The following is a 21314-nucleotide window of genomic DNA, read 5'->3' on the forward strand; positions in this document are numbered from 1 at the left end:
AACACATAATTGGGGAACATGTTGGTCGTTGCACTTGTCATGGTGCAAGAAGTCTTTGACGAGATTCCTATGCAGGATGTCATCTTTGATTGCACGATGTGCCCAATAAGGGTAGGGCTAGGAAACAAGTATTTCTTTTGTGAGCTCACTTAAAGACTATCTGAGAACAAGGATTTGTACGAAGGCAATGGGATTCATGTAGATATTTGCGATAGTGGGTTACTTGACATGAACACATACTTGGGGAACATGTTGGGCAATATGTGTGTCAAGTGCAGTGGAACTATCATGGCACAACAAGTCTTTGACGAGATTCCTGTGCGGGATGTTGTGTTTGATTGTAGGATATGCCCAAAAGGGGTATCGTGAGGAACTCTGGGCTGTTTTGAGGAGATGCGAAGAGAGGGCCTATCTCCAAACGCAATCAGGTGCATTTTGAAGGCATCTAGATTTACGCAAGATGCTAAATGTGGTGCACTTCAAAGAGCACCAGAACTCCTAAAAAAGCTTCCTGTCCGGAGTGTGGACTCTTGGAACGCATTGATTGCAGGATTTGCCCCACAAGGACAGGGCTAGAAAGCTCTAGTCTATTTTCAACAGATGCGAAGCGATGGCCTCTCTCTTAATTGCAGGATTTTCTCCAAAAGGACAGCAACGGAAAACTCTAGGTTATTTTCAGCAGATGCCAAGCAAGGACTCTTGGAGAAAGATCTTATGCTTGGCCGTGTCTTGATCGATATGTATGCCAGATGGGGTGTCCCAAAGTCTGCAACTTTGTGTATGTGTGCGTGTGAGCCTACGAATAGACAGTAAGGAAGATTCAACATACCCTGAAACCAAGAACATCAGAAGTAGTGCAGCTAATGGTAGGCATGATGGCAAAAGTGAATGTGACAGTTAAAATCTTTGCAGAAGTCACCGACTGGATGACAATGGCAGAACTTTATACTGGAGGCAAGGTGACGGAACAATGTAAGGAAGATCTAGGAGCCGATCCATCCAAGATTGTGCGTCGATCCACACGACCAATACCAAAGGTAAACTTATGTTTTGACTTTGATTTCCTCTATGTGATCTCAAAAGTACTTGGATTACATCATGTACTCATTAAAGCAATTAATTTACATCATTTCCATTCTAAAGGTTGTAGATGAAGGTGACAATGGCTGAAGAATTTTTGGGGATGCCCAACAAAGAGACACATAGACGATACACCACGGCATGGCAATGTGGAATGATACATGTCTTCATAAAACATTGGTAATGAGTTTTTCCTTGTTCAATTGTAGTATTTTTACAATAAGAAAGTCCCTCCAACACTGGAGGAGAAGCATAAGTCCCCTTCAACACTGGAGGGAATAAAAGTGGCGAGGGAAGGGCACGTTCCCTACGGTATAATTAAATGTGGAGAATGGTGCCAACTCCACACCATACATACGTATGGTTTTTTCTTTTTTTATTTATGGACACAATCATCACAAATGCACAAAATGCATCTCTCTCCATCTTTATTGTAATGTGTATATTATCACCTCCATACATCTTTTAATGCAAAATCTCGTTTGTGATGCGATCATAGAGTTTTTGGCGAAAGCTTCGAGGAGAGATTCTACGAAGCCTTCAAAAAAAGAGACGCAATGAGGTGTAATTCACACCATTTCCACAGCGAATCGATCAAGGCATACTAGTTATATATACTAGTATGGCCTCTCTCTCTCTCTACACCCAGCGGCAAGCCCATACATTCTACTGGTTCTCTCTCTCTCTCTCTCTCTCTCTCTCTCTCTCTCTCTCTCTCTCTCTCTCTCTCTCTCTCTCTGTGTGTGAATCCATCCATGCCGATGCCGAGAATGGCTGCCCGCAATGCGCCAGCTCCGTCGAACTCCATCAGTTAATGCCGAGTAAGCTCTCTCTCTCTCTCTCTCTCTCTCTCTCTCTCTCTCTCTCCTCTGTGAATATTAAATGAGGCTGTGAATATTACCTTGAGCGCGTCGTTTGAACTGGAAAGAAACCTCAACTGAGCACTGAGGTGGTGGGTATATATAACCTCAATTGCGCTCAAGGCTTCTTCAGCCCGACCTGCAACTCAATGGTTTTCTTACCTGCACCTCGAGGCAAGTTGCCCCTCAGACTTGCTCTGTGCACTGCGTCCCACTCACCCCGATCTTCTTGCCCGCAGCCCAAGGCAAGCGCCTGCCACTCACACTCGCTCAAGTTGGAGGTGCCTCCACATCGGCTGCTGGCCCCACATGGTGGGGGATCCACGTCGGCGGTTGGCTATAGGGAGGGGAGCACCTTGTAACTGCAAGAGACGGGCATTTGCTGTCACATGGTAGTGGAGCTACCTCCAAGGATCATGTACTTCTGTGCTTGAGGCTTGTTCACTCCATAGGTAGCTCAAATCAAATTGAAATCTTTAGCAGAGCTTGGAATTGGGTTGAGAGCCGTCTTCTCCATCTTTGTCCTTGCCCTATTTGCCGAGCCCTTCTACATTTTCTAATGGAAAAAAAGCACCTCGAGAAAGTCTTCCTCTGCTGATTGCATCAAAAGTGCTATACGGATTAGAGCAGCCAACAAGCTGCACCACTCGATCAACTTGGTTGTTTATTGCTTGATTTATTTTTTTGCACTTGAGGTGGCCCTCTACTTTGGGAGAAGGAGGCAGGTGCCTGTAGTTGATGAAACCTGCTTTAGGCTCCATTCAAACTATGCAAATGAGCAAGGAATCAGACACTTCTTCCAGCTACCTCTGGTTTACATTGGGCAAGAAACTATTGCACTAAGAATTTGCTCGTCAATGTAGACGTCCGTTGAGCTTCGCACATGGTTTTGGCTGCTTGCAAAAGCGATCGATAGCTTGAATTTCAGCCAATGATGATGAAGAGCGGATGATGATGAAGAGAGACTGCAGACTGGCTGTGGTGCTGAGGACAAAGATGAAAAAGATTGTTTCTATACTCGAGGTGATTCTTCCATAGTTTCCCTTTGAAGTTTTTGCAGTTATCTCCTTCAGGAATGTTGATCCATCTTCCATTAGTAAGGCCGCTTGCAATTATTGTCTCCTCCAAAGCTCCAGCTGAAGTGATCAAGGTCCTCCTTCCATCGGCATGTGACTACATGTCAAAGCTCTCATCGCTTGCAAATGTCTGCATGAAGCTATTTAGTCCAAGGAAATAAATGCCTAATTAGCACATGCAAAAATAAAAGGAGCATGGTCTTCAGGTGGTGTGATGGGGCGTGCAGCACGCACTAACTATCAATGACGTAGTTTAAGGACTAAGGCATTGCCCATGTTTTTTCACCTTGACCCTAATTTTTTTTTTTTAATCGACTTGTTAACAAACAATATTTCAAGGCAGCGCCTCATACTACACTTGAAACTTTAGTGATACTAAACTAATCTACAATCACGCTCATACTTTCATCCAAAAGTCGCTATCCTTTTGTCATGTATTACGGATGATTACGGCTGATTTTTGCATTTGGCAGTAATTACTCATGAGGCAATCCGAAAACTATTGGCTGGCACTTTTTCGCAAGCTATGAACGTCTTAGGAAGTTAATATTGTTAGTAGTCTTGCTCAGGGTATGTGAGACATTAAATCTGAAAATATAGAGGCATTTTATTAAACAAATAAAATAGCTCAGCTTTAACCTTGGGGGTGACGATTCAATTTTCAATCGAAAAGCACATAATAATGGTGCTTCTAGATGTTGAGGGCGGCAGGCAGTTAGGGCGTCAAGCAGTGGAGAGATGTAGAAAGAGGAACTCACTGGAGGCAGGGGGGTTTTGAGGCAAGGCACATTAATCGCCTGGGGTTGGCAATTGAGATGGCACATGACTGCCCCATCTTCCTCCTGCCTAAGCCCCATTGGCCCCACAGTCTACCCACACCCTTGTCCCTGCTTTGTATTGCTCACCAATTAAGGTTCTCCAGTCAGCTGACCTGGCGGCTCCTAGCATCACGTGCTGATGGCGTAGACATTCATTGCTGCGGCCAGTTACCACAACAGCCCGGCGGCACCCAGTGCCTCATGTTTCCTTACTACAGTTAATGTCGCAGGTAACCGGGGCAGAGTGTACACACGTGCTGCAGCCGAGGGGAGGTGATATGGATCATGCAAGTGATCGGCAAACTTAAGGCACCAAGTGCCGCGGGACTGCTGTGGTAAATGACAGCAGCAAGGACTGGCGCAGGTAACTGAGGCAGGGTGGACAGATGCGCGCGCACACGTTAGCTGCAGTCGACAGGAGTTGATAGAGAGCAGGGAGGTTGAGCGTGGATCTGTTCGAGCAGTGAGTCATGCTACAGAGGGGCTCAACACTGCAGATGGCTAACAGAACGATTGTGAGAAGGAAGAGTGGGGTTGTATATAGGCCTCTCTAGAGTTCTCCCCATAGCTCGAGCCAATCGGTGTTTGGTTGCCTCCCCTCTCGTCAAGGCATTCCTCCGCTATTCAAGGCACCACGGCCGTTAATGTTCAGAGATTCGCCCGCTGTTCAAGGCAAGCTTGCAACTCTGGAGTCTCGACGACGTGGACACGCCACGATGGAAGGAAACGGGCAAAAGGGAGCAGGACCATCCGGGGCTGCAAGCATTTACAGCCACGTGGATGTTGCTCCTTTCATTTTAATATAAGTATAAGATTATTCTTTATATAGAGATGAAAAGTCTTTTGACTTTCAATTTTCATGGGTTTTTCATTTCCTAAACTCACCTTCACTTATTTATTTGAGCTGTTTTGAAAACATTTTATTGTTCCAATCTACTTCTCCGTTTATTCAGTGGAATCTTAGTAGATTCTTTAACGCATCCACCTAGCAAAACACCTTCATATCGCCACATGCAGCGACGACACCTGCTAGCTCATGCTTCTTGGCGATGGCTCCTTGCCCGCCTTATTCTTTTCTTCTTCAATCAGAAACCGAATCTCGTATAGATTCGGGCTAACACAATATTTTCCAAAAGTGGTAGTCACATACGAAATCGAATCTCATAAAGATTCGTACTAATACAGTATTTTTCAATATTCGTAGGCACAAATGAAACCGAATTTCGTACAAATTTGGACTCATACAATATTTTCCAAAGAATTTTTCAAAAATTCCTACGTCCCAAATTCGTAGGGACGTATGAATCTTGTACAGATTTGGACTAAAACAGTGTTTTCCAAAATTCACATGTGCACACCTACCCTACTGGCTCACATATATTTGATGGAATCTAGATAGATCCCTCCCCGATCCCTCCTTTCCAAAGGAAAAAATTGAAGCTTCCATGTTACCCCCCCCGTCCTGCTTGTGCAAGAGGTTGACAGAGAGGGCTTCATGCTCTCTTCACGAGAGAGAAGAGCACCAAGGTGGCAAGGTGCATGCCTTTCGTCGCGAGAGAGGGAGATGTGTCCTACGTGCCCTCATTTGGGTGCACAAGGCTCACCTCTGATGCAGTCTATGTGTTACCCCTTCTCCATGGCTCTGCAATGCAACAGACAAGCGCCTACAGACCCTCGTGGCCCCTACTGTCCATGACCCACGACCTCCAACAGTGCTACTAACCCCTCCCGCTTGTTGTGGTCATCACCTTCATCACTTGATCGCGAGATCCATGTCTGCAGTGGCAAGACCTTGGCGCCAGAGAGTCATTGACCTGATAATCCTCCCCTCCTCCTCATATGCAGCACATCGAGCCCCCTCAAAAACCCTCGCCAGACTTGAGCACAACCGAGCATGACAAAGATAATCGAGGCATTGCACATGCATAGCGCGTGCTGCGAGAACAAGGCTTGCTGCCATGCACACGGATAGATTTCTCCAATGAGACCCACATTGCACACCCCACCCCCATCCCCTGGCTCCTTCCTCTGGCTCAACATCTCGACCATCAAAGATAGAGGGAGAAAGGGTCCCTAACAGTCAAAGAGAGAGAGAGAGAGAGAGAGAGAGAGAGAGAGAGAGAGAGAGAGAGAGAGAGAGAGAGAGGCAAAGAGGGAGGGGGGATGCCGGTTCTTCCGTATTGCCATCAGCTGTGGTAGGATTCAAGAATCGTGCGCGTGCGCGCCCACACACAGAGCACTCAAGCAGTTGGGTACAAGAAAACTCACCAGGAAAAGAAGCTAATATCGCACAGTGCCACAGATGCAGCCAAAAGAAACTCTCTCTCTCTCTCTCTCTCTCTCTCTCTCTCTCTCTCTCTCTCTCTCGCCTCCCCCCACTCCATGCATACGATGCCACGCGAAAAAATCTCTCAATCTCTCTCTCTCTCTCTCTCTCATACCCCCTCTCCTCTCACATTTCCCTTCCCACGAGCCTCGCTTACCTTTCTCTTCTCAATTTCAAGGGCATCTTGCTATATTCCAATGAAAAAGACATGCGTACTTCTGGTAGCTCTCACTTTCATTCATTTCTTGTGAGATGCCTCCGAACCCCATTCTCTCCTCCTAAGGAGTACCATACAAATTTACAATCCTTCCTATATTCCTTCCATTTAAAAATGGTGGCAGTAGATTCGATCTTTGCCACATCGATGCTTGAGCACTCTCATACAGCTATCGCATGAAGTTGTAAGCGTATACAATTCTCAGCATTAAAAATAATAACCCTCTGCCCCCCCCCCCCCCCCCCAAAAAAAAAAAAGCCCTCGGGTGGAGTCTCCTACCCAGTGTTCGGGAAAAATGTGTCTCAACTTAATATCACGCCGTTTTCAATTTCCAAAATGTCGGTTGAGGGCAAGGGGAAAAGGAGAAATCCCGCCCCAAAATAGAGGAAAACAGTGTAAAACCCTAAAAAAGTAGCCTAATTTTCTAAAATTTCCTCTTGGCAAATTCAAGGAAAGGAATTTTGTATGTTTGAAAAAATGAACACTGCTCCTACCCTACTTCGCGCAATACTTGCAGATTGTTCTTAGCCCAGCTCACTCCTCTAAATCTCCAGGAGCCCAAGCATCTACTCGTGATTCTGGGTTATTTTGGAATAAACTCCAACCGGTACCCCCTACCTTCCTCATTTTGATCTGTAAACTTAAGCACATGAATAATAAACCATCTAGTTCACATATTTTTTCTCATACTCGTGATTCTAAAATTTTTTTTGGTTTATATAAGCCGAAGCAATTGTAAACCATTGGACAAAGCTTGTCGATTAGAGCCACATGGCAAATAAATGCTGGCCCTTTTTTCTTTATAATTCGTGTAAAAGCTCAATCTTGTATATATGTCGGCCGTCGTGACATTTCTTTTCATCCTCTTATGTAGGCTATGGAGACTTTTCACATGGTTCATGTTGTGTCGTTTTGTACCATGTGCATTGTACAAATGCATTGAGTGAAATATTTCATGGTTAGAGAATTTTCATGAGGTCTAGCGACTTATATGGTACACAGTGTATGATTTTTCGCTTCACACTTCTCCTATAAAGAGAATAAGAGAAACTTGAGCGACCTGGCTCATGAGAGAGAGAGAGAGAGAGAGAGAGAGAGAGAGAAAGAGCAAGACGAAAAAACTTTAACCATCATGGAAAAAATTATGTTAGACATTGATCACTTATATTAATGTGCTGCTAATGAGGTGTATTCTTAATGTCAATTTTTTAAACGGTGGGCTTTATAAATCTACAAAGAAATTTCCACATCATCATCTCCATAATAAAACTAAACAGTGAAGAAGAGGATAATCATAATGTGCTCTACAAAAGATCACACTCAGAATGAAGCAAAATGTTTGCTCCCTTGGTCTTCTTTAACCTATCATTGTGCAACATTTGGTCTAATTTTGGTCTACTTGTTGTTGTTATTATTGTGGTCTTCTTTTTGAAGTAGCGTCCTATAGGTGGATGAACTTTCTTTCCCCACTGGATGTATCTGTTGTTCTTGTAGCAATCTTAAGCTTGAAGTCCCACCTTTTCACAAGTATAAGAGTTTGTTTTGGACGATGAAGCTAAAATAAACCCCTCTCCTTGAACGATTATGATTCATTCTTGTGCTTTCTTTCTTACTTTTGTAATGAAGTGATTACAACCTTAAATCAAGTGTTGCTTCTCAAGGAATGTGATTATGTGATCTGTTAGCAACATGACCCAACGGGTGCCATCCTAGTCGGCTATACTAACAAAGCCATAATTTTGATGTACTCCTATTATTTTTTCAAAAAAGCCGTGTATAAAAGAGGAGTCATAACTATTGAGCCGCCTTATTCTACATTTTGAATCGTAATCCTTTTTTCCTGAACTCAAAAGCCTTGTAAGCCGACCACTGGCCAAATGAGAAGCCCTACTTATAAGGTTTAAATTTTCAAGTTTGAACACAACCATTGTATCATTATCTAAAGTTTTGGAAGAGCTCTGAAAGTACGACTAAGAGCGGCTACTCAATAGCATCTTGTGATCCATTTTTCTTAGCTTCTGGTGATCAAAATTCAACTCCAAAAAGTGCATTGTGTTCTTTGAATTTTGCTCTTTCATTTAAGGGTCTAAGCATGTTTTGGTGGTACCACTATTTCACTTTTTGGGGTACCACCAAGAGACAACTTTGGAAAGGAATTTGTGATAAACTCAAAAAAGAAAAGGGAAATTTTGAAATGTTAATATCCTTAGTAGTTGGAAGGGGCCACTGATTGTAGGGAGGGGCAGCTCAATCATCATTTGAAGAATATGCATGATGTGACTTGTCATAGGACGATGTCAACTTTTGACAAATTCTTCCCGCGTGGCAGGTGATCTCCCTAAGCTTCAAAACTCAAACGCTCGTCTCACTCACTCTCGCCTCTGTTTTGCCGGAATGAGAAAGTAAACCCTACTGCAGTTTTGAACTAATAAGGTTTCCATGTCTGCATGTGCCGTTTTTCCTGTTGCTTTTGAAGTGAAGCTTTGCATGCATCATGAATACTGTAGTACTTGGAGTTGTATGCATGCATTAGTCTTTCTCCTCGTGCTCATAAGACATGCATCCTTTCCGCAAACAGAGGTCGCCAGCTGTGCTCATAAACACTTTTGAAATGTTGAGGCTTACATGTATGCATGTCCCATTTTGCATGTCTGCTCTACCGAAGTCAAGCTTTGCATGCATCATACTGTAGCACTTGGAGCTATAGGCATTAGTCTTTCTCTTCGTGCTCATAAGCTCATCCTCTTTACTGTATAATCAAGTTGTAGGCTGCAAGATGAAGTCACCTGCACGCGGTTTACCAAGGCACAAGACCGGGAAGGGCACAATGTCTGAACTTGAACTTTAAGATCAAACCCCTCTACCCAATGAGAAAGCGACGCAAAGCAGTCCATCAAAAGTGGAGGTAAAGGCTATGCCTCACACTCTGGAATGCATTGCATCCAACTTGAATTTGTCAACAAAGTCATGGACAGGTATGCATGTGTATGTTTTGCATTGTTTTTTTCCATTGCTTCGGTGTTTGCAAAGCTGGGATTTCAACAAGATCTGTTTTCTGGTGCTTGCAGCATTGGAGGACCCGCGACCATCAAGATTTTGCTTCTCGGCAGAGGAACTACATGAGGAGTACGAGCTCAGCCTAGAGGGAAAGCTGTCTAAAGAGGTCACAGATAAAGATATCCCCGATGAGGAGTGGCTGAGTGTCTTCAAGTGCCTGCACAAGAAAAGCACAAAGCTATTTCTCAACCATGTGAGGGATGAGTTCGTTGATGAGTGTCGGCTTTTGTACCAGAAGGTATATCTAGCAACCTCATCCAATGGTGAGCTGCTAGCAAAATTTGCACGAGGTTTCGTGTATGATCAGAGGTGTCATTAAAATAGAAGCATCTATCTGTGACGGTGCCTTGTCATCAATATCGACAATATCGACAAGCAAGCTGCAGCCATTTCAGGCAGTAGAGATGCCAATGTATATTCAGCTGGTGCTTAGCATGGCGAAGGGACTTAGTGGCCAGGAGAATGAGAAATAAAGGCTACTGGGTGAGGTGAAAGTGCAACTGCAGGAAAAGAGGGACCTGTGGCTTAGAAATGAAGGGCAGTTTTTTTCCTACAGTGACTTCTACAGGGAATTGGACCAACTAAACAAGGAGCTGGAGGTGCTCAAGACCTCACTCGATTCAGATCCATGGGAGGTAGACTGCAAAGAGGTAGAGGTCACAGCTATCACCAAGATGTTGTCCAAGGCAGGTGCCACTACTGATTCGGGGCGGCTTAAAAGACTCCTTGCAGGTAAGCTTGTCGATAAAAGTGCCTAGAAGTGCTTTGTGATAAATTCAAATTGCTCAATAGATAAGTAGAATGTGTTGACCAAGTGGTTAGACTTCAGACTAGAAGTGCTTCTTGTTATGAAGTGCTTTGAGATAGGTCTAACCTGCTTACTTGGAGTAGGAAGTGATGATGACCAAGTGGTTAGAAAAAGCTTCATAGTGCTCACTAGTGCCTAGAAAGTGCTTACAAATGCCTTAAAAGCACCTAAACGTGCTTTGAAGTGCTCAATGGTGCCTACAATATGCTTGAAAATGCTTGATAGGTGGTAAGAAAGTGTTTCAAAGTACTTCAAAGTGCTAAAAGGGTCCTTCAAAGTACTTTGAAGTGCTTTGGTATAGCTCTATACTGCTTACTAGGTGGTTATGAAGTTTTGACCAAGTAGTAAGGATTGAGTGAAGAGAATGCTTTGAAGTGCTCCACAATGTTGAATGGTGCTTAGAAAGTACTTCAGAGTGCTTTCAAGGAAGCAATCAGCACTTTGAAGCACTTGAACTCCTCACAAGGAGCGCATAGTGGTGACTAGGTGGTAAGAAAGTGCTTTGAAGTGCTCAATGTTGCTTAATAGGTGGTCAAAAAGTGATTTGAAATGCTTTATGGTGCAAAGAAAGTGGTAACCAGGTGGTTAGAAAGTGCTCTGAAATACTCAATGGTGCCTACATTATGCTTGAAAGTGCTTAACACGTGGTCAGAAAGTGGTGAGAAAGTGGTGAAAGGGTCCTTGAAAGTACTTTGACATAGCTCTTAACTGCTTACTAGTTGGTTATGAATTCTTTGAGTGATATCGTGTATGAGCAGATCTACAATAGCACGTCCTTTGATACCAAGCCTATTTAAAACATACTGTCCTCATAAAGTATAATTGGGTACTGCTTTCTTGTATCCGTTCCTCACAAAAACGTATGTTCCTCATTCAAAAACTAAAGAGTTTCTGACACTTTTTTATTCTTTCGAGTACATGTAGCTTACAACTGGCCATCCACTTGCAAGTGCTTTAGACTACCTTCAACCAGATTTTACAAAAATATGGCCCTTCAAGCCACCCAAAAGTTGTCAAGACACCCTTATATATATGGCTTTGATATCATTGACTACCTAAAAGTGCTATCTAAACCACTAGCAAGTGGTTCAGAACCTTTTTCAAGCCACTTTCAAAGCACTTGCAAGTAGAGGAGAAGACATAGTAAGTGATCTAGAAGGCCTTTGAAAGTGCTTCAGAACCACTTTATCACAGGTACACAACTCTTAAGAGTTTTTTTGAGACCTTTTATAATGTGGTATTGGAGGTGATGGAGGAAACACTTTGCCTTGGCCGCTTGATAATTTTTCCTCATAGACTCAGTGTCTTGAAGTTGCTGCCACCTACTTCTTCTAGCAACTAGTTTACAAGCAGTGATCAACCGGCGATCAATTTTCTGTTTTCTTCCACTCATAGACAAATGGCAAAACTTCATGATGCATATACTTCTCCCATTGGTCTTCTGTTTGGTCCTCTAGAGAAGGCAAGATAACATAGGAGTCTTTGTCGTTCCCGCAGCACCTGGGATATTTTTCATCTAGCAGGAGGGTCTTATATTTGGTAATTGTGGAAACTCTTTCCAAAAAGTGCCCAAGACTAGAAAGAGCATCTGTTCCCCTTGCTCATCAAGCCATGAGCTTGTATCGCATGCCTACTTTGCAATCCACCATTCAAGCACTGTGAGCCTGACGCAAGCACAATTCTAACCTCTTTTCCAGGTCTCAATAGCAGCTTGTGTTCTAGACATACACTTCAACAATCTGGCTAGCCCAAGAAACAACCACTCTGCAAAATGGTGCTTATAGTGTCATAAAAATTAATATCTATCCAACCCAAATGATTTTCTCATATTAAACTGATCACTTAATGTGGGAGAATACACGGGAACAAGGGTTAAGATATAGACATGTGCTTATAGATCTATCTCAACACGGGGCCAATGGTTAAGGGGCCCAAATGAGAGATGGTCTATCAAAGAGCAAGGCTAACCAATGGAGCATAAGACCTTAGGGTTAGCTTCATTGAAGACCTCCTGTAACATTTAATGGCCTAAAATCTTATTTGTAGCGGAAATTAGCATGAACATAGTGGGCATTTCATTAGAATAGATTCCTAATGAGAATTACAAGAGTGCTTGGGTGGAGAGAGCAACAAAAAGCATAACACCTAGTTAGATAGCATCGACAATACTTTCAAAAGAGAGAGCAATTAAGCTATTGACAACAGTTGAGGACCGGATTTGCATGGAGCCGGTCCCCCCTCCAAAAGGCTTTGTATTATGGTTTCTCCCATCAAGAGAGACATTGTACAATACAATTCTTTGTGTTCCTTCAAGACTAGCTAGTGCAATGAAGATGGAAGCTTCATACACCAAGCAAAACACTTAATCAAACACAACTTGAATTATCCCCGTTCTCAGACCCAAGACCTCACACACCTTCGAAGATGGTGAGAGCTAGCAGGGTATGAGAGTAGATTGAGAGGAAAAAGAAGTAACTTACGAGAAAGAAGTACATCTCCTCACATAATCACTCATATTAGCATAGCTTAGCTTAGTAATTAGCTTGGTAGAGAAGATGAGCATGCATTGAAGCTTGGCTCTTGGTTGGATTTGCATCCACATGCCAAGAGAGTGTTGATGTAGGCTTCTATCTCACAAGCTTGGAGTAGGTGATGAGCTCTCCATTAAAGCTTGGGAGGAGATAGAGTATTTTCCCTTCACACATGGTCAAGTGTGTGAGTGTGAGTGTCCATGCCAAGCAAAAATCAGCCCCCTCTCTCTCTTGGGCGAGCCCTAGCTGCTAAGTTAGTCTGGCTTTTGCCTCATTGGACCTCCCCAGGTCAAGCCAATAGGGATTAAGCAGCATAAGTGATAACCTTCTGACATGTGTCCTCCTTTCCCCTTTTGTGAGAGCTTTAGATAATTAAATAATTAAACTAAACTCTCATTGGACCCCTTTGCCTCCTGGCCAATAGGAATCAGGCAAGCCATGGGGCTCCTGAATGCTCATTGGACCCCTTGGGAGACTGCCCAATAGTCTTCTAGGACACTTAATTCTTATTGGTTTCTTTTATTAAATGTTTTTAAATTAATTAAACTAGATTTACTCTAGCCTTATTCTCATTGGTCCACTTCAAGGGTCTTCCAATAGGAATTGGGCATACCTTGTGGGCATCTGGCCTAGGGAGCTGACATGTGTCCCTCATTCCCTTTGTGTAAAGGGAGCCTGTGTGTGTGTGTGTGGCTTTCTCTCTCATCCCCTAGCTTTGGGGCTCGCCCCCTCCCATGTAGGGATGTAGAAAGACTTTTTGGGCACACACTAAGCATCCAATTTTCCCTAAGGTTGACCTTTGGACACAACCTTTGAATTTTGGAACCTTAGCATTTTGGAAGTCTTAATGGGCTGAACCTTAGGGTCTTTTTAGCCCGATGTTTCACATGGCTCTTTTGCAGATGGCCCCCCCTTTGGATCCCTATTTTCCCTCCTTTGGATCCCTACTGTGGCCGGTCTGCTAACTTAACCAATATTCTAGCCTTTTCTCCCTTGGCACTTCCCCACATTAAATGATCAGTTTAATATGAGAAAATCATTTAGGAGAATTAGATATTGATTATTATGACATTACCTCTCTCTTGAAATCATAGTCGTCCTCGACTATGGTGTAGAGAAGATAAAGCATATGCATGAGTCCTTTTCTTAGCGGGTAGAGGATCCCTATGTTACCCTACAACATCATTCCATAATGGATGACTAGTCCATTTGGCGCTTGAGAGCCTGAGGCTGCCGCAAGCATGTCTGCACATTAGTCCTATCAGTCTTCCATAGTAGAGTGACAAGCTCTACTTGGTGTTCGGGAGACGTCGTCTCCGCAAACTTGATCTAAGCATGCATACTACTTCATTTTTGTGCACAAATAAAGAAAAAGAGAGTCTTATAAGACAAAAATTTTTGTTCATTTTTAACATTTTGTACATTTGCTTACTCTTGGGAAGCATTGTAAGCATTGACAAGGTTTAGGTTATCCTTTAATTGTATGCCTTGCATCCATCTAGCATCTTCAAAAGGATAATTCTTAAACTTAATAAGATATCGTCGGATAGTCTTACCGCCTCTTAATACCTTGTCTTCATGTCGGAGAATGGACTCGGGCTGCAGCACCTCCTCGTGGTCCTCGATCTCCGGTGGGTCTTCAATAGTTGGTTCTTGAGGTGGCTCTCCTTTGTAAGGCTTCAAGAGGCTCACATGAAAAGCATTGTGTATGAGCCAATGATTGGGCAACTTAAGTTGATAGGCCATCTCATTGATTGGCCTAAGAATCTGGAAGGGACCATAGTACCTTTTTGCTAGTTTAGCATAGTACTTTTGGTGGCCCGTAGGATTCTTGCCCGTCGTGTGCCTTAATCGAGCCTTGGGAATCTTTAACAAGACCCAATCGTTTTCTTTAAAGGCTTGGGCTCTTCTGTGCTTGTCAGCAGCAGCCTTTTGCCTTTGCTGTGAGATAGAGATAGCATCCTTAATCTTTTGGAAAGATTCTTGTAGGTCTCGGCTATACTCATCTGCAGCGAAGATCTTCCCATTTACCTTAAGTAGCAAGGGACTTTTTGATCTTCCCTCAATTACCTCGAAAGGTGCTTTTCCTGTAGAAGTATGTACAGTGTTATTGTAAGCATACTCTACTAAGGGTAAGTACTTCTCCCATTGGGATCTTTGATCTACTTCCGTTACATAGGCTTTTAGTAGATCGAGAATAGTTAGGTTAGCTATTTCACTTTGGCCATCAGTTTGTGGATGATAGGCCGAAGAGAAGTTTAGCCTTGTTCCTAAATTCTCAAAGAGACCCTTCCAGAAATTACTGGTCATTCTAGGATCTCTATCCGACACTATGGACATTGGCAAGCCATGGTACTTGAAAATTTGTGAAATGAAGAGGGTTGCCATTTGATGGGCTTTGATAGTCTTTTTGACAGGTATAAAATGAGCTTGTTTACTGAACCTGTCTACTATCGTCCATATTCCCGTATTCCCATGGATAGACTTAGGCAATCCAAAGATAAAATCCATGGATATGCTCTCCCAAGGTGAATTAGGGATTGGCAAGGGTTGAAGCAATCCAAGTTGCTTCCCTCTATCAAATTTTGTCTTTTGACATACCACACATTTGGAAACATACTCATGTATGTTCACTTTCATGGTAGGCCAATAGAAATATGTTTCAATTCCCTTTAGGGTAGACTGAATCCCTCTATGCCCCGCATATGGGGGAGCATGAGATCCATACATTACTTTCTCACGTAGTGAGTTAGTAACGCATAGTCTATTGCCATAGAGAAGATAACCATCTTGTAAAGTAAATGGTTCTTCTTTCTTCCCTAATGCAAGGGCTGAAATCACATCTCTAAAATCGGGATCAATAGCATACTCATCTATCATTGAAGATAGATCATTGTGAGTTGCTATGGAAACCGCATTCACTCTCGGTCGTCTTGAGAGTGCATCGGCTACTTGATTATGCTTGCCAGCAATGTGAGCAATATGAAAATGAAATTGCGAAAGGAAATTTGCCCACCTCATTTGTTTGTCGGAGAGCTTGGTCTGCGTCATGAAGTACTTAAGACTTTGGTGATCCGTTCGCAGAATGAAAGGAGTCCCCAATAAATAGTGCTTCCATGAGTCTAAGGCATGTAGAACTGCAAGGAGTTCTTTTTCGTATATGCCTAGAGCTTGCTCAACAGGGTCGAGCCTTCGACTCTCATAGCCTATGGCGTGCCCTTCTTGGAGCAAAACAGCCCCAAGGCAATCACCACAAGCATCACATTGGACCTCAAATGGTTTTGAGAGATCCGGTAGTGTAAGCACACGTTGAGAGATAAGCTTTTCTTTAAGCTTTTCGAAAGCATTGTTCTCCTTAGCAGACCACGTATACCTAACATTTTTCTTTATTAGGTCATGTAATGGTCCCGCAATTTGTGAGAACTTTTCTATGAAGCGTCTATAGTATGCACACATACCTATAAAGCTTCTTAGTTCATGAAGATTCCTTGGTTTAGGCCATCCTTTTATTACCTCTAACTTGGATGGATCCATTTGGATTCCATCTTGAGAGATAATGTGACCTAAATATTGAATCTCTTGCAAGAAAAATTCACTTTTCTTTCGATTAACATAAAGTTTATTCTCTCTTAAAACTTGAAATATTACCTGGAGGTGTTGCTTGTGTTCCTCTAATGAATTAGAGTAGATGATAATATCATCAAAGAACACTCCAGTGAAGGTTCGATGAGGTCTGAACAGCTTCTCCATCAAGCGGTTAAATGTGGCTGGTGCATTAGTCAAGCCAAAAGGCATGACAATGTATTCGTAAAGACCAAATGTAGTACGAAATGCGGTCTTTACAATGTCTTGATCAACTATCCTTATTTGATGATAGCCACTTTTTAGGTCAATCCTACTGAAGTAGGTCGATCCTTGTAGCTTATCAAATAGGTCTTCTACCAGTGGAACGGGAAACCTATTCTTGATAGTGATCCTATTTAGTGCTCTATAGTCGACACACATACGATATGTGCCGTCTTTCTTTTGCACTAATAGCACAGGTGAGCAAAATGGAGATGAGCTAGGCCTAACCATGCCCTTCTCAATTAACTCATGCACTTGCCGCATAATCTCCTCTTGTTGAGCTTGAGAAACTCTATAAGGAGGTTTGTTAGGCGGTGAACTTCCTGGAAGAAGTTCAATTGCATGGTCGTCATTACCTCGTTTAGGAGGTAGCTCACAAGGGATGTCGTCAATAAAGACATCTTGAAACCCCTTGAGAAAATTGGATAACTCTAATTCCTTTTGGTTGCTTTTATTTTCTTTTGCTAAAGCATTAGGTTCATTTTGAGAATCTTTAACAAAAATCATGTACACGGAAATAGAGCTCTTTATTGACTTGTTGAAAGCTGGTGTATGTACAATGGGGATGGTGTTACCCATCTCCCTAGCATCTATATACATGTCCTTTTCCCTGAACTTAAAGGAGATTCTCCTTTCAGGAAATTTAACATGGGCAGCCAGACGGTCAAACCATGGTGCCCCTAGGATTACATCCTCATGCTTGAGAGGAGAGATAAAGAAATCCTCTTTGTCCACATAGCCTTGGACATGAAGCCTCAATTTCCCGATTAAGGGAGTGACTGAAGCTTCTTGCCCCTTGAAGGCACTGTCTGCGGGTAGGATATCTCCCATCTCGTAGGATTGTATGCCTAGCTTGGTGGCTAACTCCATAGATATGAAATTGTGAGTAGAACCAGGGTCAAAGAGAATAAAAGCATCATGTTCTCTTACCTTTCCCCAAGCATGGCATAGAGGAGATCCTTTGTGGTGAGTTTGGTGAATCTCCTCCTCTTGGATTTCAACCAAAGAAGCTCTAGGAGGATCTTGGCGGTTGTTCTTTTGGGGACAAGCGCGGTACGCATGCCCTTGTTCGCCGCACTTGAAACACCGGTTATCTTTACGATAACGCTCAAGCTCTTCAGGAGAGAGTTTATTCTTTCCTTTGTAAACTCCCTTCTCTTTAGCTTTGTTGGAATTGCCCTTAGGAGACTTTTGGACATTGTCCTTCCCCTTAGGCTCATTGGAACCTTTGTTTTCCGGGGGCTTATTATTTCTTTTACCCCCCGTTTGGAAATTGATTCGCGAGGCCACCATAGTATGGTGTATTACCGCCGATATGGTACGTGGCCTTTGGGAGTTGACATACTCCGCCATTTCTTCGGTTAAGCCCGCACAAAATTGTTGCTTTTGCTCTCCAAAATCCAACTTTTTGAAGACAGTGGCTTTGAGTTGTAGGTCCCAAAACTTGTCTACATATTTGTGGATGGATTCATTGGGAGAGAGCTTTAAGCTTCGCCATTCGGTGAGTACTTTGTCTTTTGCATCGGTGGCCAAAAACTGCTTCATAATGGAAGCTCTTAAAGCCTTCCATGTTCGTGGAGCTTCACCATTGGCTCGTAGGCTAGACCACCATTGTCTGGCGGACTTTTGAAAGTGCATAGCTACATGGCGTAGCTTAGAGGACTCCGTGAAGCCCTCATCTCCAAACGCCGCATCGAATTGCTGGATAAAGGCCAAAACTTTGTCTGTAGCACCGAAGGTGCCATCATAGGTAAGGAAAGAGATGCTCTTCCCTCCCTCTTTGAATTTCTTCAGCTTGGACGACCTCTTCCATGCGGCATAGGATTTCCTATGGCCTCTTCTTTTTGATGGTTCAAAAGTTGCACCATCACTTTCTTCAGAAGATGAAGAATTTGAAGAAGGTGGAGAAGAGGGTGACCTCTTTCTCGCCTTTTTCTTGTCTTGATCTTTGTCGTCTTCACCATAGCTTTCATAAGAGGAAGAGGATGAAGAAGATGGAGAAGAGGGTGTCCTCTTTCTCGCCTTTTTCTTCTCTTGCTTTTTATCATCCCTCTTTGAATTATGGCGTGGAGAAGAGTGTGATGGTCTTCTCCGCTTTGGTGGTGATGGAGAGCGTTTAGCCCGCCGTCTTCGTGGAGCCATCTCCGCCGAGGTGGCGGGAGACTCGCTTCTTTCTCGTTCCTTCGGTGGAGGCTCTTGAGTTCTCCTTTGGGAAGGAGATGCATCATCAAGAAGTAAGTTCTTGAGCCCTTCATATGGATTCTCTTCTTCTTCCCGAATCGGAGAGAGACCTCTTTTGGTAGTCTCACAAGGAGGCTTCCTAGGTGTTCTCTCGTCATGGTGATGAGCTTGGAGAATCCCGTGAGCACGGAGCTGCCGTTGCACTTCACTTTGGAGAGATGGATTGCCCATGGCTTGTTGAAGCCTAGAAACAAGATAATTAACAAGCATTGAAGCATCATTAGTAGCTTGCTCATGAGCAAAATCAAAGTTATCAACATTAATTTCACTCTCTTTAATATTGTCAGCCATTCTAACAACTTTTAGGTGTAAACTTTTTAGGTGTACTTTGGCACTTCAAGCCCTAGTTGCTACTCCTCTTTACCCCTTTAGAAAAAGCACTCAAGCTACTGTACCCGCGGCTCGAATACCATTAATTGCAAGGAATAGAAGAGAGGGTCTTTCGACACCAAAACAGCACCGGCTCCTGTCAAGCTTCTAATAGCTCAATAGTGGTTAGGCCGTAGGCAAGCCCCGTAGGACTCCACTATTAAGACCATAGCTCTCGACGGTGATGCCCCGTTAACTGCACAAAGGCAGGCGCACTGAAAGGCTGAAAAATCCCTATTCTACTTACTCACAGGCAATTAATAATACCAACCATTTGTAGCTAGCTTGAGGACCTCCCTTCTTGAGCAAGAAAAGAGAAACCTTGGGCTCTGATACCAATGTAACATTTAATGGCCTAAAATCTTATTTGTAGCGGAAATTAGCATGAACATAGTGGGCATTTCATTAGAATAGATTCCTAATGAGAATTACAAGAGTGCTTGGGTGGAGAGAGCAACAAAAAGCATAACACCTAGTTAGATAGCATCGACAATACTTTCAAAAGAGAGAGCAATTAAGCTATTGACAACAGTTGAGGACCGGATTTGCATGGAGCCGGTCCCCCCTCCAAAAGGCTTTGTATTATGGTTTCTCCCATCAAGAGAGACATTGTACAATACAATTCTTTGTGTTCCTTCAAGACTAGCTAGTGCAATGAAGATGGAAGCTTCATACACCAAGCAAAACACTTAATCAAACACAACTTGAATTATCCCCGTTCTCAGACCCAAGACCTCACACACCTTCGAAGATGGTGAGAGCTAGCAGGGTATGAGAGTAGATTGAGAGGAAAAAGAAGTAACTTACGAGAAAGAAGTACATCTCCTCACATAATCACTCATATTAGCATAGCTTAGCTTAGTAATTAGCTTGGTAGAGAAGATGAGCATGCATTGAAGCTTGGCTCTTGGTTGGATTTGCATCCACATGCCAAGAGAGTGTTGATGTAGGCTTCTATCTCACAAGCTTGGAGTAGGTGATGAGCTCTCCATTAAAGCTTGGGAGGAGATAGAGTATTTTCCCTTCACACATGGTCAAGTGTGTGAGTGTGAGTGTCCATGCCAAGCAAAAATCAGCCCCCTCTCTCTCTTGGGCGAGCCCTAGCTGCTAAGTTAGTCTGGCTTTTGCCTCATTGGACCTCCCCAGGTCAAGCCAATAGGGATTAAGCAGCATAAGTGATAACCTTCTGACATGTGTCCTCCTTTCCCCTTTTGTGAGAGCTTTAGATAATTAAATAATTAAACTAAACTCTCATTGGACCCCTTTGCCTCCTGGCCAATAGGAATCAGGCAAGCCATGGGGCTCCTGAATGCTCATTGGACCCCTTGGGAGACTGCCCAATAGTCTTCTAGGACACTTAATTCTTATTGGTTTCTTTTATTAAATGTTTTTAAATTAATTAAACTAGATTTACTCTAGCCTAATTCTCATTGGTCCACTTCAAGGGTCTTCCAATAGGAATTGGGCATACCTTGTGGGCATCTGGCCTAGGGAGCTGACATGTGTCCCTCATTCCCTTTGTGTAAAGGGAGCCTGTGTGTGTGTGTGTGGCTTTCTCTCTCATCCCCTAGCTTTGGGGCTCGCCCCCTCCCATGTAGGGATGTAGAAAGACTTTTTGGGCACACACTAAGCATCCAATTTTCCCTAAGGTTGACCTTTGGACACAACCTTTGAATTTTGGAACCTTAGCATTTTGGAAGTCTTAATGGGCTGAACCTTAGGGTCTTTTTAGCCCGTTGTTTCACATGGCTCTTTTGCAGATGGCCCCCCCTTTGGATCCCTATTTTCCCTCCTTTGGATCCCTACTGTGGCCGGTCTGCTAACTTAACCAATATTCTAGCTTTTTCTCCCTTGGCACTTCCCCACATTAAATGATCAGTTTAATATTAGAAAATCATTTAGGAGAATTAGATATTGATTATTATGACACCTCCAATAATGTGTGTAAAAGTCCTTTGACCTTAGGCAAGCTAGGGCTGAGCTTGAGGTGGGAACCCGGCCTAAGCTCGAGGTGCTTGTCCTGCTTGAGGTGCTTGTCGTGCTTGAGGTGCTTGACATGCTTGAGGTGCTTGATTAAGATGCTTG

General features: G+C 43.3%; 1 protein-coding gene across 1 annotated transcript; it reads left to right on the forward strand.

Annotated features, from left to right (window-relative positions):
• The first annotated feature begins 863 nt into the window (after positions 1–863).
• LOC147436715 (uncharacterized) lies at positions 864–1170 on the forward strand. The gene is made up of 2 exons (XM_086485767.1): positions 864–1037; positions 1144–1170. The coding sequence occupies exons 1-2, from the start codon at positions 864–866 to the stop codon at positions 1168–1170; spliced, it is 201 nt and encodes a 66-aa protein (XP_086341893.1).
• Positions 1171–21314: the final 20144 nt, after the last annotated feature.

The sequence above is a fragment of the Adiantum capillus-veneris genome, chromosome 17 (assembly GCF_014529385.1).
Source record: "Adiantum capillus-veneris isolate H3 chromosome 17, ASM1452938v2, whole genome shotgun sequence".
NCBI lineage: Eukaryota > Viridiplantae > Streptophyta > Polypodiopsida > Polypodiales > Pteridaceae > Adiantum > Adiantum capillus-veneris.

Coding starts and splice junctions, on each gene's coding strand:
- LOC147436715 (XM_086485767.1), top strand. CDS start 864: ATGGTAGGCATGATGGCAAAAGTGAATGTGACAGTTAAAATCTTTGCA. Junction 1,038..1,143: donor CCACACGACCAATACCAAAG/GTAAACTTATGT, acceptor TCCATTCTAAAG/GTTGTAGATGAAGGTGACAA.